The sequence below is a fragment of the Rissa tridactyla genome, chromosome Z (assembly GCF_028500815.1).
Source record: "Rissa tridactyla isolate bRisTri1 chromosome Z, bRisTri1.patW.cur.20221130, whole genome shotgun sequence".
NCBI classification, from domain to species: Eukaryota; Metazoa; Chordata; class Aves; order Charadriiformes; family Laridae; genus Rissa; species Rissa tridactyla.
Window position 1 is genome coordinate 56,319,898 of NC_071497.1, and position 14,658 is coordinate 56,334,555.

At 40.6% G+C, this 14,658-nt stretch overlaps 1 protein-coding gene across 1 annotated transcript; it reads right to left on the reverse strand.

The window, feature by feature from the left end:
• Positions 1–5,608: 5,608 nt before the first annotated feature.
• LOC128902506 (monocarboxylate transporter 13-like) lies at positions 5,609–13,482 on the reverse strand. Its single transcript, XM_054185664.1, has 4 exons — positions 13,281–13,482; positions 9,610–9,753; positions 7,677–8,483; positions 5,609–5,835 (listed from the first exon to the last, which is right to left on the reverse strand). The coding sequence occupies exons 1-4, from the start codon at positions 13,480–13,482 to the stop codon at positions 5,609–5,611; spliced, it is 1,380 nt and encodes a 459-aa protein (XP_054041639.1).
• Between the last annotated feature and the right edge of the window lie 1,176 nt (positions 13,483–14,658).

Here is a 14,658-nt window from a genome sequence, read left to right on the forward strand (position 1 = left end):
CAAACCTCATAGATCAATATGCTGCTATACCGTGATGGAAGTGTCTTAGATTAGGGCACTTACAGTTTAATTCTGTACTGGTAAGCAAATGCTGGAACAAAAAGAGAGTCTGCCCTGTGGGCTGCAGAACTAACAAAGCCTGGTTTCCTATGGATTTGTGTGAATTGCCTGTGCTTATGCTGCAGCAATTTACAACACCAGGCATGAATTGGCAGTCTGTGATTAATTCGGAGGTCTGGGTACTGTGATGGACCAGCAGTGTCAGTTACTGCCAAAAATAAATAAATAAATAAATAAATAAATAAACAAACAAACAAATAAGAACCGTGTAATTTTTCCCAATGAGTCATTAATTTGGGGCTGTCTATCTTCCCACAGATTTTTTTTTTTTTTTTTAAGTTGGAAGGACTCAAACTTAAAACTTCGACATTTTTGCTCATCTTTGAAGCTGTGAACCTGGCTGTAAATGTGGTTGAAAATGACTGACAGACTCAAAACTGAAGAGGAAAAACCAAATAGTGTGAGAGACCACATCCATTTCCTCAGGAAATCAGATGAAAAGTCTTAACATCGATATTCTTAGCTAATGCAGGTCCAGGAAGAGCCAGACCATTTTTCTGCTTGTGTGTTTTGCCTAATAATGGTAAAAATCTGATCTTTCTTCAGACATTTTTCTGTGGCGGTGCCCAGTGACAGGACCAGAGGCCATGGGCACAGACTGAAACACAGGAGGCTCCAGCTGAACATCAGGAAACATTTTTTTCCTGTGAGGGTGACTGAGCACTGGCACAGGTTGCCCAGAGGGGTGCTGGAGTTTCCATCCTTGGAGATATTCAAAAGCCATCTGGGCATGGTCCTGGGCAACCATCTCTAGATGGCCCTGCTGGAGCAGAGTGGGTCGTTGGAGCTTATGACGTCCAGAGGTCCCTTCCAAGCTCAACCATTCTGTGATTAACACCAGAGGGATCTATTTGTTTTAGCTAGACCCAGTAATGTTTGGAACAACACATTTTTTGTGGAGGGCAAAACAAACGGAGGAAGAAGAATGAGGAGCATAAACTTGCTCATTTGGCCAAATGGTTCAGTGTTTCTCATATTATCCCAGACGAACTCAGTGGGAGTTTCAAAGGTGAAAGAGATGCAGGGAAGGTTTCTGCAGATACCCATACATGTAAAACAGTAAGCGTACATTATCGCAGCCTATCAAGCTCCCAAGCAATGTGCCAGCCCTTGTGCAGTACTCCCAAAATGTTGTGGAGCTGATTATCAAATCATGTGTTTTGCTCAAGAAAATCTTCTCTTCTGGGAGAGGATGATAACTGAAGGGTACTGTTCTTGTCAGAATCAAAACTGAGACATACAGGAAATCCATGTGATACCAAAACCAGTCTCTGCCTCTTCCTTGCCTGAAGAAGTGCGGAAGGCAAAATGCCAACTGATTGAATATTTTCTGTTCTGAATTAATCTCTTGTTAATAGTACAACAAGGAAGGGAAAAAAACCAGCTTTGTCACGGATCTGTGGTGCCGTCTGGTATGTAAATACACAGTCCTGCTATTAAGAAATTGGATGGATGAGAAGGTGAAGCACCATGCCCTACTTCTGATCTCAGGGCTTTTTATAAAATCTTATTTCTCTGAGGTAGTGCTGCTAACTCTGACAGTGTAAAGCCACTGGAATTGACGTATGGGTTCCACAGGTGTTACCTTTTTAAAGATAACATTTCAGGGGGAGAAGAGGATGGAAGAGGAGGAATATTTAGGAGAAACCCCAAAGCAACCCAGGCCTTTTGTGATAGCCAGCAATCTGTGGCAAGCCTAGCACACTCTGATGAGTCTTGATGATAGGTATGAAATGAATGCTTCTAATGTAACTGAAAATAACATCCTTGACCTTTTAAAAAGAATAGCAGTTGGTTTTATGCTGTTGACAGTGTGATTCTATCTTTCTAGGACAAGATCTTGGGATTTTTATTAACTTCTTTCCCTTAATTTATAATCTTTATTTTTCTCTGGTATTTGAGGCTTCCTATAGCAGATAGAGCAAAGAAACATAAGTACCTTGACACCTGGTTTAGTAAAGGCTTTAGTTTTGAGTTTTATGTGAATTTCAGTGGAAACTCTCAAGTATGTCAGTGCTAAATCTACATTAACAGTAACACAGTACAGTAAGAGTGAATAAGGAGATTATACCCCTCTCAGCTGGTGCTGAGGATCCTCATCTCTCCGTGGTTTGGGGATTTCCTTTGAAGTAGGTATTATCTGGCTTCCAGGGCTGAACAGTCCCACTACGGGCCTGATTTGGAGCTTTTTGAAAAGAAGATATTCCGCGAATTGCTGCTACCTCAACTGCAGGCACCTCCAGGAAGCAACATGTTGTCCTGTAGACTGCTTTGCACAGACACCATTAATATGTTGTCATCCTGAAAGCCTGGTTCATGAAAATTAATTCCACTGCAGCTAATTTCCAAGTAAAACCATGGCCCTTAGTGTCAGACCCATCTCCCTCTGCTCCATCTCTGAATAATGTACAGCAAAGAAGGAGTGGTAGCCTTAATCCTGTAGCAGCTATGCCAAGAGGATGCCACGAATGTAGTGGTGCCTCTGTTCCTCCACCTTGTTTTTCCAAATAAAAAAGATTGGATAGCTTTCTGGCAGTGTTTTTCTTTGCTGCTACTTTGTCCGTGATGACTGGAGGTTCTGAGCCCAGGGGGCTTTCCTTGCATGTAATTTCAGGAGGCCATACGTGGATTCAAGAGAAGAGTGGTGCTTTCTAAAGCTTCACAGTCCTGTTTCTACCAGCGAGTGGCCAACTGGTTTGGCGTGAGAAACACCTTGCTGGTGAGCTGCGGATTTAGGTCTCTGAGGCCATCTCAGAAACTTTGAAGAAAGTGAATATAGGCAACACTGACTACATCATTAGCGGTTTGGAACAAAACAGCCCTTTGCAAGTCATCCCTCCCATAATAGCCCAGTGACACTTAACTTGGAATATTGCTGCTACAGCTGAAGTAAAAGCAGTCCCAAAATGAATACAAACACTCATTACTTTTTCTGTGCCACTAAACAGATACGTAGTCATCAGCTGACAGTGTCCAGGTGACTAATACTATTCAGTGCATTTAGCAAAAAAAGCAGAAGAACGACTTTTCATTTCTCGCTCCACAGGGTCATAGGTTCCTGTTCAGGCTTGTGGAGACCTGGGGAGGTCTCCAGCCCCAGCTCCTGCCCGCAGCAGAGCCAGTTCTGGGCTCAGACTGGGCTGCTCAGGGCTTCACCCAGTCGGGGCATGAAACCCCAAGGATGGAGATGACCCAGCCTCCCTGGGCTCCAGCCCCACTGCTGGGTTGTCCTCGTGGTTCCAGCCTGAGCCTCTTGTGTTTCAGCTTGTGCTGCTGCCTCTTGCCCTCCTGCCACACGCTGCTGGGAAGAGCCCAGCTGGGTCTCCCCCGCCTCTCCCATCGGTGGCCAGGGATGCCGTCGGGTGCCCCTGAAGCCGCCCCTCCTCCTGGCTGAACCAGCCCCGGTCCTGCAGCCTCTCAGTGGCCTCTGCTGAACTCCGTCATCCGGAGTCGGATGCCAAACTTCTTTCCTCTACTTGGTGCCCTAAAATGGATGCACAACTGCAAAGCAAATGGGAATAATCACCTCCCTTGATCTGTGCCCCTATTCATGCAGCCCAGGATGCCACTAGCTTTCTTTACTGCCCCTGTCAGGTATCAGGACATGCAGAAATTCGTGACAGGGTTTGTAAGTGAAATACAGAATTTTAACAGAAAGTCAGAGGTGGAAACTGCATCTATTAAACATCTCTCCATTTCTCACATCCACCCCCCACCAATTCCCCTTCCTTTCATTTTATGAAATGAAGAGTTATTTTAAATATTGGAACAGTGCAGAAGACTGAAGAATAATACTTTCTAGAAAAATCTAAGTTTTTCCATTGACATGATTGAAAAACATTTTGTCAGAAATTTCAGGGCCTTGCTATAAGACTTTGCCCACACAGTTGTGTGCCTTCCAGTGTGTATTCTGCAATCAAGCCCTCACAGATAGTTGATTTATTAGTGGCTCAGCTAATTTCCTGTAAGTTAAATTAAATTTTTGAAGTAATTGTTATTCCCATGAGGCAATAAATAAGTATTTTAGATGAGTGATTTATGTTAAATTTGGCTTCACAAATAAAGTGTTTCAATGGTAAAAATTTCTGAAGTTCATAACTAGGGCAGCTATGACATTTGTAATAGTTTAAAAGCTTTTAAGTACTATGTTTTTCCTTTTACTGTTCATTTTTAAATGTGATCCAGCCCCTCCTCCCTTCTTTTGCATTCTCTCTTCTCCCTGATAAAATAAGATGACCAAAAAAAGTGATTTGGATACAGACTCCTTTTATTCTCATAAATTGAATTATTTGCTCAAGCAGCCTGAGGATAGTTACAACGTGGGACTAAATAGGACCTCAGGAAGTCATCTAGTCCACCCCACTGTTCTGAAGCACAATTGAATCTATTTGGATTCTGTCTCATGTCTTAGCTATTCTCTGATGTCTCTATGTATTCATATTCTCCCTATAGTCTGTTTTTTATGCATAACAGGCTACAATGAAGTTCTTCCTCATTACATAACTCTGCCTTGCTGCAAATTATATCAATTACTAATTGCCTTAACAGGGAAAGGAATTAATGGTGTCTTCATTATCTCAACCTATTACGGTTTTGAAGGCTGTTCTCAAGCTCTGTACAACCTTTTCTCTTCTAAACCAGACAAACTTTATTTCTCACACTTTTTCTTTAGGCTGTGTTTTCTTAACCTTTCTCATTCTTGTTCCACTTAATTCTTTCCAACTTATGTACCCCTTCCAGTTAAAGCCTTGCAAGCACAGTTATCTTCTCTATTTTACCATAGCACAGAAAGACATTTACTATTTTTAATGTAGAGTTGCACTTGGGATTTTTGCTCGGTTTGAAGTCCACTGCAGCTTTGTATTTTCCTCTGTTATTCACCAATCTCTCCATTTTATGTGTGTGTATTTTGCTTTTTACTTCTGACATTTAGAACTGCCTTTCTCTCTAATGAATTCTATTATTCATGTAACTTTCCCCATTTATCAGGTTTATTTATTTATCAGATTCCAGTCCTGCTCTGTAGAGTACCTGCAAACCCTTTAGCTCAAAACTATATTCATGTACTCTTGCTTTCACATCCAGCTTGTTTACTGAAAATACTGAGCACTACTTTCCTAAGCTAAACATCTGTGAGCTGATGCCTCTTCCTATTCCATAGTGAAGGCTGCAGTCTGGACTGGTTTCTATCTATCTGCTGCATACATGCTTCATGGTAATTTCATTTAGACCATAGTTTCCCTACTTTGCTTACCGCCGCCCCATGGCACTGTGATGAAGACTTGGATAGTCAAAACGCAATTTCAACATCAAAATACTACGGTAATGGTTACTGGTGTGGTTTCCTTGTAAACTAATGACTTTCTTCCTCAATTTCAAACATTCTTATCCAAAGCTTCCATCATTTTATAAATCCTACTAATATTGAGTTTGGAGAAAATAAAAACACTTCCATATGTCCTGAAATGTTGTAAGATGTCCACTGTAGTCACACCACTACATCGTGTTCTTGATACCTTCTGTTTTGAAGTTTCAGGAGATGGAGGGAAGGGTAGGGTAATGTTGACTTTTCTGGTTTAGTATTAGTCTGGCTTCCTCTTCCTTTTCTCTGTTGGAGCTGATCTAAAGTAACTAAAAATCCAGCTGACAAGACAAGAGTGGCTCCTGCCATGTAGAAGCCTGCTCTGTAATCTCCAGCCATGTCCACGATCAGACCTGTAGAGAAACAAATGACAGCAATGTGATTGATAGAAAGCAGGATACTGTGAATTAGCTCAGCAGTGTGAACATATCCTCTCACAAAGGGAGTCTGCTGGCGACATACCTCTCTTGCAGCTTTCTACATCATAAGTGCATGGAACATCACCCCATTACAGCATTTTAAAATTTGAAACACAAGTCATGTGTCATTTACTTATCGCATGTGAATTGCTAGTAAAAGAAAACGCAATACAGTTTGAAGCACTTTCCAACCTAAAACATGGCAGACAATGAAGGTAATGGTGGAAAAAACACAAATTGTGCAGCTATGTATCTGAGTAGCCCCATGTTCTGCAGTGTAGCTGTCATCAGTTGCTACAATTTGGACCATAACGGTACAGCATGAGAGAGTCTGAAGAAGGAAAGGAGAAGCCTCTGCTGGAGACACAGTTGGAGAGGTTGCCTGCAGTATTATGGGCTTCCCTGTTCATCATTTTACAAAGTGTCACAGACGTTAACAAAAAGACGCTGTCTTTTAGGTAGCTTTAAGCCAACCGAAATACCTAATGCCATTGTGTACCACACTGGGAAAACCGCAGTATAGCAGTGGTCCTGCAGCAGTATATGTGGTAGCACCAGCTGCTCCGTGGGTACAATGGCAGGCTCGTTTGTGGGCTGATGAAGGCTGTTTGCTTGTTCTCCCACTGGAAAGTTTGTCCACGTTTAGTGTACTCCCTAGCCTTTGTTCCAATATCAGTACTGTTAGACAAAGGAACTCTGAATCCAAATCTTTTAGATTTTTCTCTTAACGCAGGAGAGGAGAGCTCAAGCAGCACTTAGGCTTCCCTCCTCTTCTATACCTTCTTTTTAGCTTACCATATATACACAAAGGGGTCGAACTGGTCCCCCAGTAATCAGTACTACTGGCCAGCTGCTATGTAAATGTCTTGTTATTTTTGTATTTTACTCAGATCTTCCCAACATACTTTTGATACTGTTCTGTCTCAAATTCTCTATAAATCTTCCTGGTTCCTATAATTTTCAAAAATGAATTAAGATATTCCAGTGTTCGTTCTGACCCATTTGCAACATATTAGTGGTGTTATTATCACAAAAGTCACTGCAGTGCATGAGCAGTGGTCTTTGGATGAGGACTCAGATACACACTTTACAAGTCACATTGGTCATTTTTTCTGCCATATCCCTTTGTAAAGTCCCTACAGCTTGCAGCTTGTTTGTCTTGCATTTTTCCAAGATGACTTTGTCTCGTTGCCAGCCCATAAATCCATGTGCTGTCTCATTGTCTGCTCCCTGATCCCACTGTTTTTATGGGCTGCCTCTCCCATTTATTATATTGTTTAGCTCAAATGCTGTCTGAAAACAGCAGGCATCTCTGCGAATATCTCCTTGAGGTTCACATAGCCTAACGCTTCAAGCTGTTTGGTTTGACCTTCTGTGGAAACCCTCCCAACAATACCAGCATTTACGCAACATCACTAGTCTCAAATTTCAGTTTCTTCTCTGAAAGTATGGATCTGCTGCTTGTCCCAAAGGTACCCTTTCACAGCAAGACTGTGGGAGTCCATCAAGTGGGATTCTATGGTTTTCAGGCATATGAACCCTGCCATTCTTCCCCTCTCTCCTGTTGAACAGGTACCTCTAAAACCACAGAGAAGAGAGACAGCAAGATATTTTGGAGAGGAATTAAACTGACTGTTTTTATATACTTCTTGGACCAGACACCCCTGAGCAAAAAAAGAGGGAAATATGGGTCCAGATGCATACTTTTTCAGTGTGGGTTACCATTCCCCTTTCTTCTTGTAAACTGTATTTTGCAGGGTATTGTCTTAACTTACCAGCAAGAGGAGGCCCCACAAAACCTCCCGTGCTTCGAATGAGCATGAAAAGCCCTAGAGCACTGTCAAAATCTGGCATGCCTACAACATCTGCTAGCACTGTAATGTGAACGGCGACTGTTGTACCAAAGAAGAATCCATAGAAGCCAGTGAATATTGCCAAGGACAGGTAATTGTTAGCCAGTGGCAACAGCATCAGGGAAGTACTGATGAGCGTAATTGTCATTGTCAGCAAATGAACAGTTTTGGTAACGTGGAGATTGGCATACCAGCCACATAGCAGTCTTCCTGCAAAGTCCACCATAGCCAAAATGGACAGGAGGGATGCAGTCCACGATTCATCTATTCCCAGGCTGTAGCTAAGTGGAACTAAAAATAATGGAGGAACAAAAAAACTCATAGCAGCTAATATGCCAAAAATGGCATAAAGTACAAACTCCGGTTGCCTCACAAGCATCCAGTTGAAGGTTTTGTGTGTGATGGGAGGCTTATCTTCTTCGTCTATCCTAGATGCACCACTGCCACGTGGTGTCTCAATTTCAGAATGGCTCGCCTCAAGGAGGCAGCTGCTTGCCAGGGGTCGCATCAATATTCCACAGACACAAATATTGAGTTGGATGCCACCTATGATCAAGAGAGCACCTTTCCATCCATATTGACTAATCAACCACTGGAAAAATGGTCCAAACGTGAATGCAAAGGCACATTCTCCGGCACTGGCAATAGCATTGGCCAAAGCTCTTTTCTTGGAGAAATAATGGCTAACAATGCTAATGGCTGGTGTCCACGAAAAGGAAATTCCAAGTCCTGAAAAACACCAATACAAATAGCACCAGTTAGACACTATTGAGGTATTTTGTGGAGGTGGAAATTAAAGCAGTCACTGCTCCTACATTTGCAAAGTTAAAAACTGGTAAAAGAAAAACTCTTTTGTTCCTAGCAGAAGCATGAGTTCAGGTGTATTACAAGTAAGAGTATATTTGTGACATATATTCTGTAAGAATAAGCTGTATGTTCAAGCAATAAAGTATACACTATTATATTCTCACTGTGAAGTAAAAAAAAAAGTTGGTTTGACAAGTTTGCCACTGGGTGAGAAACCACATGGCCATGTGGTTGAAACTAGACAGATCTCAGAGTGTCCTTGCTGTCCTAATTAAGGCTGGTACTAGACCAGATTGCCAGGTTAAGTTGAGCTGTGTTCAGGATAGAAAGTGAGGGAGGACGTGAAGGAAGCTGGTGTATTACCTCTATTTGCTCTTCATTTTCTTGCACAACTGCTTTGAGCAGGCTTCAAACCTGCTCTAACTTACAGTGATTTTAATGGCTCCCTAGAAACTATTTGGGAGCCCAGGACTGCCAAAGGGCTCAAATTCCAGACATTTTCTCAGGCATCCAGCATGGAACTGGGAATGGTTTATTTTATTCCCTGCCAGCTTCGCTTCCTGTTCCAGGAAAATCTGCTAGCTGTTGGAGACAACTTTCTGGCCTGTTTTCACCTGGAGTAAAGGAAAGGATTGGAATCAACTGAAAGCCTGGGCTTGTGTTCAAAACATAAGATTATTTGATAGAAAGTACAAAATTTGGGATCTCTATGTCCTTGTACTTCAGCACTCTTTAGGTTCTTTAAACCTTCACAGATGTCTAGGCTCTGAGTAAAAATTAGAACGCTTTTCATTTTCTGGTTGTATAAATTTTCCAGGTGAAAATTACTAGCATCTAATTATTCGCCTTCTTTGTCATTGCAGATTCCTAGCACAAATTCTTACTTCCAGAGTGGGACATGAAGGAAATGACCTTTAAAGAGGGTTGTTGGTTCTAGTTGCTTATAAAAACAAAACAGAAATAAGATTTTAAAACTCTACTGCTAGCACCCTCAAATAAGGACTCTGAGTTGCTGGTGAACGAAATCCATAAAGCCAGAAAGTCATACCCTGCAGGAAGCCAGTCGTTGCATACATCCAGACCATGTTGAGTCCAAGAAATCCTAGTGCCATTCCTGAAAAGGCCAGGAGTCCTCCCGTGATCACAACGGCCCGATGGGTGTATCGTACACATAATGAGCTGGCAACAGGAGCTGGATCAGCAGCAAAATAGGAGAAAGATAAATGCGTTAGGAACATTAAGCTGATCGACAGGACTGAACAATCAAATAAAGCACTTGGAGGAGAAATACCCTTGTAATGCTTGTCTCAAACAGCCTGAAATTCTGGTGGATGGGGGGGGTCAATCAAGATTTTAAAACTAGACCCTTGCTGATAGGGAAAAGACTGTCCCTGGGGCACAGATTTTAAAGTATATTCAAAATACGTGGACTTTTTTAAAGGGAGAAAGCATTTCAGAGCCTTCCTAGCAGAATACTTCTACTGAGTTTCATGTAAGGATACACCAGAGATATGACACAAATCCACGTAGCATTTTAGCGGAAAGTGAAATCCCAGCCATAGAATCTCTAGGTTAATCTATAAAATTGTACTATTGACAATATATTATTGATATGGCTGGCATGAAAACTTTCTGGAGAAAATTAATCTTTATCTTCCAGAGCTTTGCAAAATCATGTTCGTGGAATTGCAAATGTTTTATAAAGGAAAAAAAATTGAGGTTTATTTTGAGGTAGTATTTTTCCAGGAAATTTTCAGTTCGTTTCTTAAATTTTTATTTCAGTAGTACAGTTTTTCTCAGCATACTGCAGGATCTCTTCAACACATGAGGGCAAAATTGTACCAGGTACAGATCTGACTTGGTACAGCAATTCCAAAAACAAACCACTGGTCTCTAGTCACTGTGTGGAAGCACCTGAAATGTTAGGGACATTTTTGCTTAATTAAGGATTGGTTACACTGCCTGGCTGTTTTTCTATCAGCATCACAGAGTTAGGAACAAGACCTATTACGGAAAGGCGCTCTCTGTTCTGTGGGGATGGATAGTTTTATAGCTTTTTTTTTAAATAACCATTGCCACTAGAGGGTTCCCAAGTAACATCTGACACCATCAGTTCTCAGCGGCGTTTCGTAGTGCAAACAGGGAGTCAGCTCCCTACAATTTATTAATATTCTGGAAATTGGAGTTCAGAGATAAAATGAAATTCGGTTATCAAGGACCGTGCGCATGGTCACGGTCTGTAAGATATAGTGGAAAGGATGAAACCGGGTAAAACATATGCAGTTGGAGGTAGAATCTTACATATATGACGAACAAAAGAAGAGAAAAGTAGACTCAGGATAACAAGAGAGATCCATGGAAGTGCCTAAAGACAAGAGAAAGATCTGCAGTTGGAGCAGAAATACTACAAAAAAGCAAATATTATATTTTTATTTTTTTTTAATAGAAGGAGGAGAAGAAATAGGGAGAAACTGAACATGGGGTAGCAGGAAAAAGAGGGAAGCTAGCCACAGAACTAGAAATGGAGAAGATAACTAAGGTCCAGAGTCCAAAAGGATAAAGGGAAATACACAGAAAAATTACAAACAATGGAAAGGGATGGTCATCATAGCGCAAACCGAAAGGTGATGAGAGATGTACATCAGTACCAAGAGAAGGCCTATGTGTGTGATGGGGAGAATCCTTGCTGTGGTAAATTGAATAGCCTGTTGGAGGTGCAAACCACAGAAGTAGAAGCATGTGCTGTCCTTCCACACAATACGCAGAGCTGCTGCTGAAAGGATCCAAATGGGAAAAATTAATAATTCACTGATCATCCTTCATGCTGAGCCAAATGACACTGAAGGTTTCCCAGAGGAACGTATTAAGAAAGACTAAGCCAGGCCACAAAGATGCTCAAAGAACTGGAGGCTCAGCTGATCTTCAACAGAAAGTCTTCTGGTCCCTATAAATGAAGCAAAGGCAGGAGAAGATAAGGAAAATTACCTAGTGACCTGAGACATTACGACCTGCTATACAGAACGGGTTTGGAACATTTGACCATCAAGCTGTATTCACTGAAAAAGGATTATTTTCATAGGATTTCAAAGGATGAAAAAAAAAAATTATTGCTGAAAATTATAGCTGCCTTCTTTGAAGTACACTAGCCTCACACCTGGCTAGACAAATACAGGTTTGCTGGTTTATACTTGGTATTATTATTTAATATGTTCTAACCTTGATACAGTCCTATATAATCTAAATATATGGTAAAAAACCCCAAAACATTAAAAAAAAAAAAACAAACTAAAAACTCCCCAAAAAAACCCTAACACAGGACTTTGAGCTCTTTTATCCTCCTACATTGGCTATTTTTTCTCATTAAGTTCATATGCCTGAATGACAAAATGGTATCACAACAGGTCAGTGATAAGTCTAATTTGTAAACCAAATTGATAGATTCCCATTTATTCATTTCTGTAGTCTATGAAGTAGTCGTAAAAGCAAGTTGTTCATTGATTTTTCAATTAATTATTTCTGTCAGAATGAAACAAGCTCTAGTACTGCAAATCAAGCATCAAGGATAGCAGTTTATGGAACTGATTAAATCTTTTCAACTCATGACTTGCTTTATCTTTTTACTTTGACGTTGAATTACTGTTTTGTTCTTCTGAACACATTTTTCAAAGAATGATCAATTGCTCGTGATCTTTGGAAGTACTGCAGTTACAAGCAGTAATACTCAGGTGTGGACTGAGTAGGATGCATATAATTATATAATGTCTATGCAATGAGGTGTGTTCACAAACAAAATTATGATAGCATTTATTACATAAGGATACTTACCTATTGCAACTATATATCTATATGAGAATACGTAGAGCAGACTTCACAAATTCTGTACAGTTCCTGCCTGCACATGCTTGGAATCCTCACCAAATGGTGAAGGATCATCCAGTTTACAAGAGCAAAAAGGATTCTGTGAACAACTAAGTTAAGAGTCAAATGCAGTATGTTTGATATTTTTCCCTCCTTTATTTGGTGAGATGTGGTATTTGACCTGATCCCACAGCTCATTGCCTTTGACTGGGATAGTTCACTCTCTCTTTCCTTACTCTCTGCTCGTGTGGCCGTGTCTTCCTTATGCTCTCTAGGAGTGAATGGATTTTTTTTTTAAATTAGGTGAGTTTTCTGTTAGACCAATGATTTGGAATCATTCTAAGGGGCAAAAAGGAGAGACAGAACTGTCAATACATGGAAGGAAGGGGGATCTTGGTGAAGACAAAAAGGAGAAATGGGGGGAAAGCAGACTGAGAGTCACCATTTTGGTAGCACATAGCTTATCTGATAGGCAGGATCACAGTCCTTATGTCTTAAAGTACTTCGAAAAACAGTCACTCTGAGATCAGTGAACTTGCAGAAACTGGTTTAAGAGCTTGATCCAACGAGCTCTGCAGTTCTTAGGATTATCTCCAACGAGTTTGATTCAAAGCCTGTAGGAAAACTGAATCAGGAATCTAGGTACATGAAGTTCTTTAAGGCAATCAGATTCCTGTGTATACACAGAGTTCTCATTAACCCATTCCATGTCTGAGGGATGGATACATTTTTATGAGAGGAAACAAATGCCAATTTTCTGTAGAGACAGAAGAAGGAAGTGGGTTTTTTTAAGAAGCTCTTCAAAATTTCTTGAGTAGTTAAGACATTAAAATAAAGTGATAGAGAAACACTTTCACCTACCTCCTAAATGAAAGATGGCAATAGTTACTGATGTGATCCAGGAAGTGGTGCTTGCAAGTTCATCAAAGTGCTGCTGGATTTCGACAAAGAACAGACCAAAAGTCTTGAGGACAGCAGCAGTGAGGCCCATCACCATGAAGGCTGACACCACTACAACCCATCCATAGCCACCATCTGGTGGATTGCTGTCTTTGGCCCGCATCTTTTCTAATTCTCAGATCTTCTCTCAATTGTTTTTTTCTGGGCTGGTAGTGATGGTGGTGAGGATTTTTAACAGATCTGCAAATTAGTAGAAGGCCCAGTGTTAATGAAATTAATTAAAAGATTCTAGGAATACCTTATGCAAGTAATTACCAAGTGAAAATATAATATGCATTTCAGTGGTTTGATTGAAAATATTACCTGGGAAACAGATGCCCCAGGAGACAGAAGGCAGAGTACAACGTAAAACAAAGAAAGTAAAAAAATGAAGAAAAGAAAAATATTCAGGTAACAAGGGTAGAAAAAAGAAGCATGCGGATGTGGAAATAGGAGAGAAAATGATGGGAAAAGAGATGACGCAGACACTAAGATTTTCAATGACAGGCCCAGGATCCTACCCATTCTAGTAACTTCAAGAACCTTACCCCACACACTTTCCAAACAAATACATTATAGTAAATAATTAGAAAATTAAATGCCTGACAGGATACCATATTTTCTAACATTCTCTGGGCACTGCAATAAACTTCATGAACTTCAAAAGCATCAAGGCAGTTGTTTGTACCCACCAGCCTCTTGTCATGACTGCGTGTAGCATAATTATATTTGCATATAAAGCATAATTATATTTGCTAAGTTGCACCTATGAGTGGTACCACTAATGTGCCAGAATAAGAAGTAGAAAAAAAAGATTTCTAACCTTAAAAGGCAGGAAATCTGTCAGTTTCAATCTTCTGTGTATCGACATAAATGGAACTAAACGGAAGGTATTTCACTTATCTGGAAGTCTGAACCTAGTGGATTTCCCATTCCTGAAATGGCAGCCTCTCAAAGAAAGATTTCACCTTCCATTTGGCAAATACCAAAATGACATTTAAAAACAAAAATATTAAAGGTGAAGGTATTGACTATGAGATCCTCTCAACATTGAGATTGTCTATTTAATCCTTGCATAAGATCCAGGAATACTGCAAACCTGTTTTTTCTGTTGGTGCTTTGTCTCTAAAATCCCATGTGAAGTTGCAACTTTGACTAAAGAGTGGGAATGTATGAACATAATACTAGGTCTTGTTGTTGTTCTCAGCAATGCTCTAATTCAGAACCATGACAATGATTTCTTAGTAATTCCAGTGGCAACAGGTCTCCCTGTGTAAACAGGATGCGTGTAATCTTGAAA

Bases quoted from the DNA above. Each gene is read 5' to 3' on its own strand.
- LOC128902506 (XM_054185664.1), bottom strand. From the start codon at position 13,482: ATGCGGGCCAAAGACAGCAATCCACCAGATGGTGGCTATGGATGGGTT. The intron at 9,754-13,280 runs GTAGGTGAAAGT...CTGCTGATCCAG, and splicing joins TGCCATCTTTCATTTAGGAG to CTCCTGTTGCCAGCTCATTA. The intron at 8,484-9,609 runs GTATGACTTTCT...GGTGTTTTTCAG, and splicing joins AACGACTGGCTTCCTGCAGG to GACTTGGAATTTCCTTTTCG.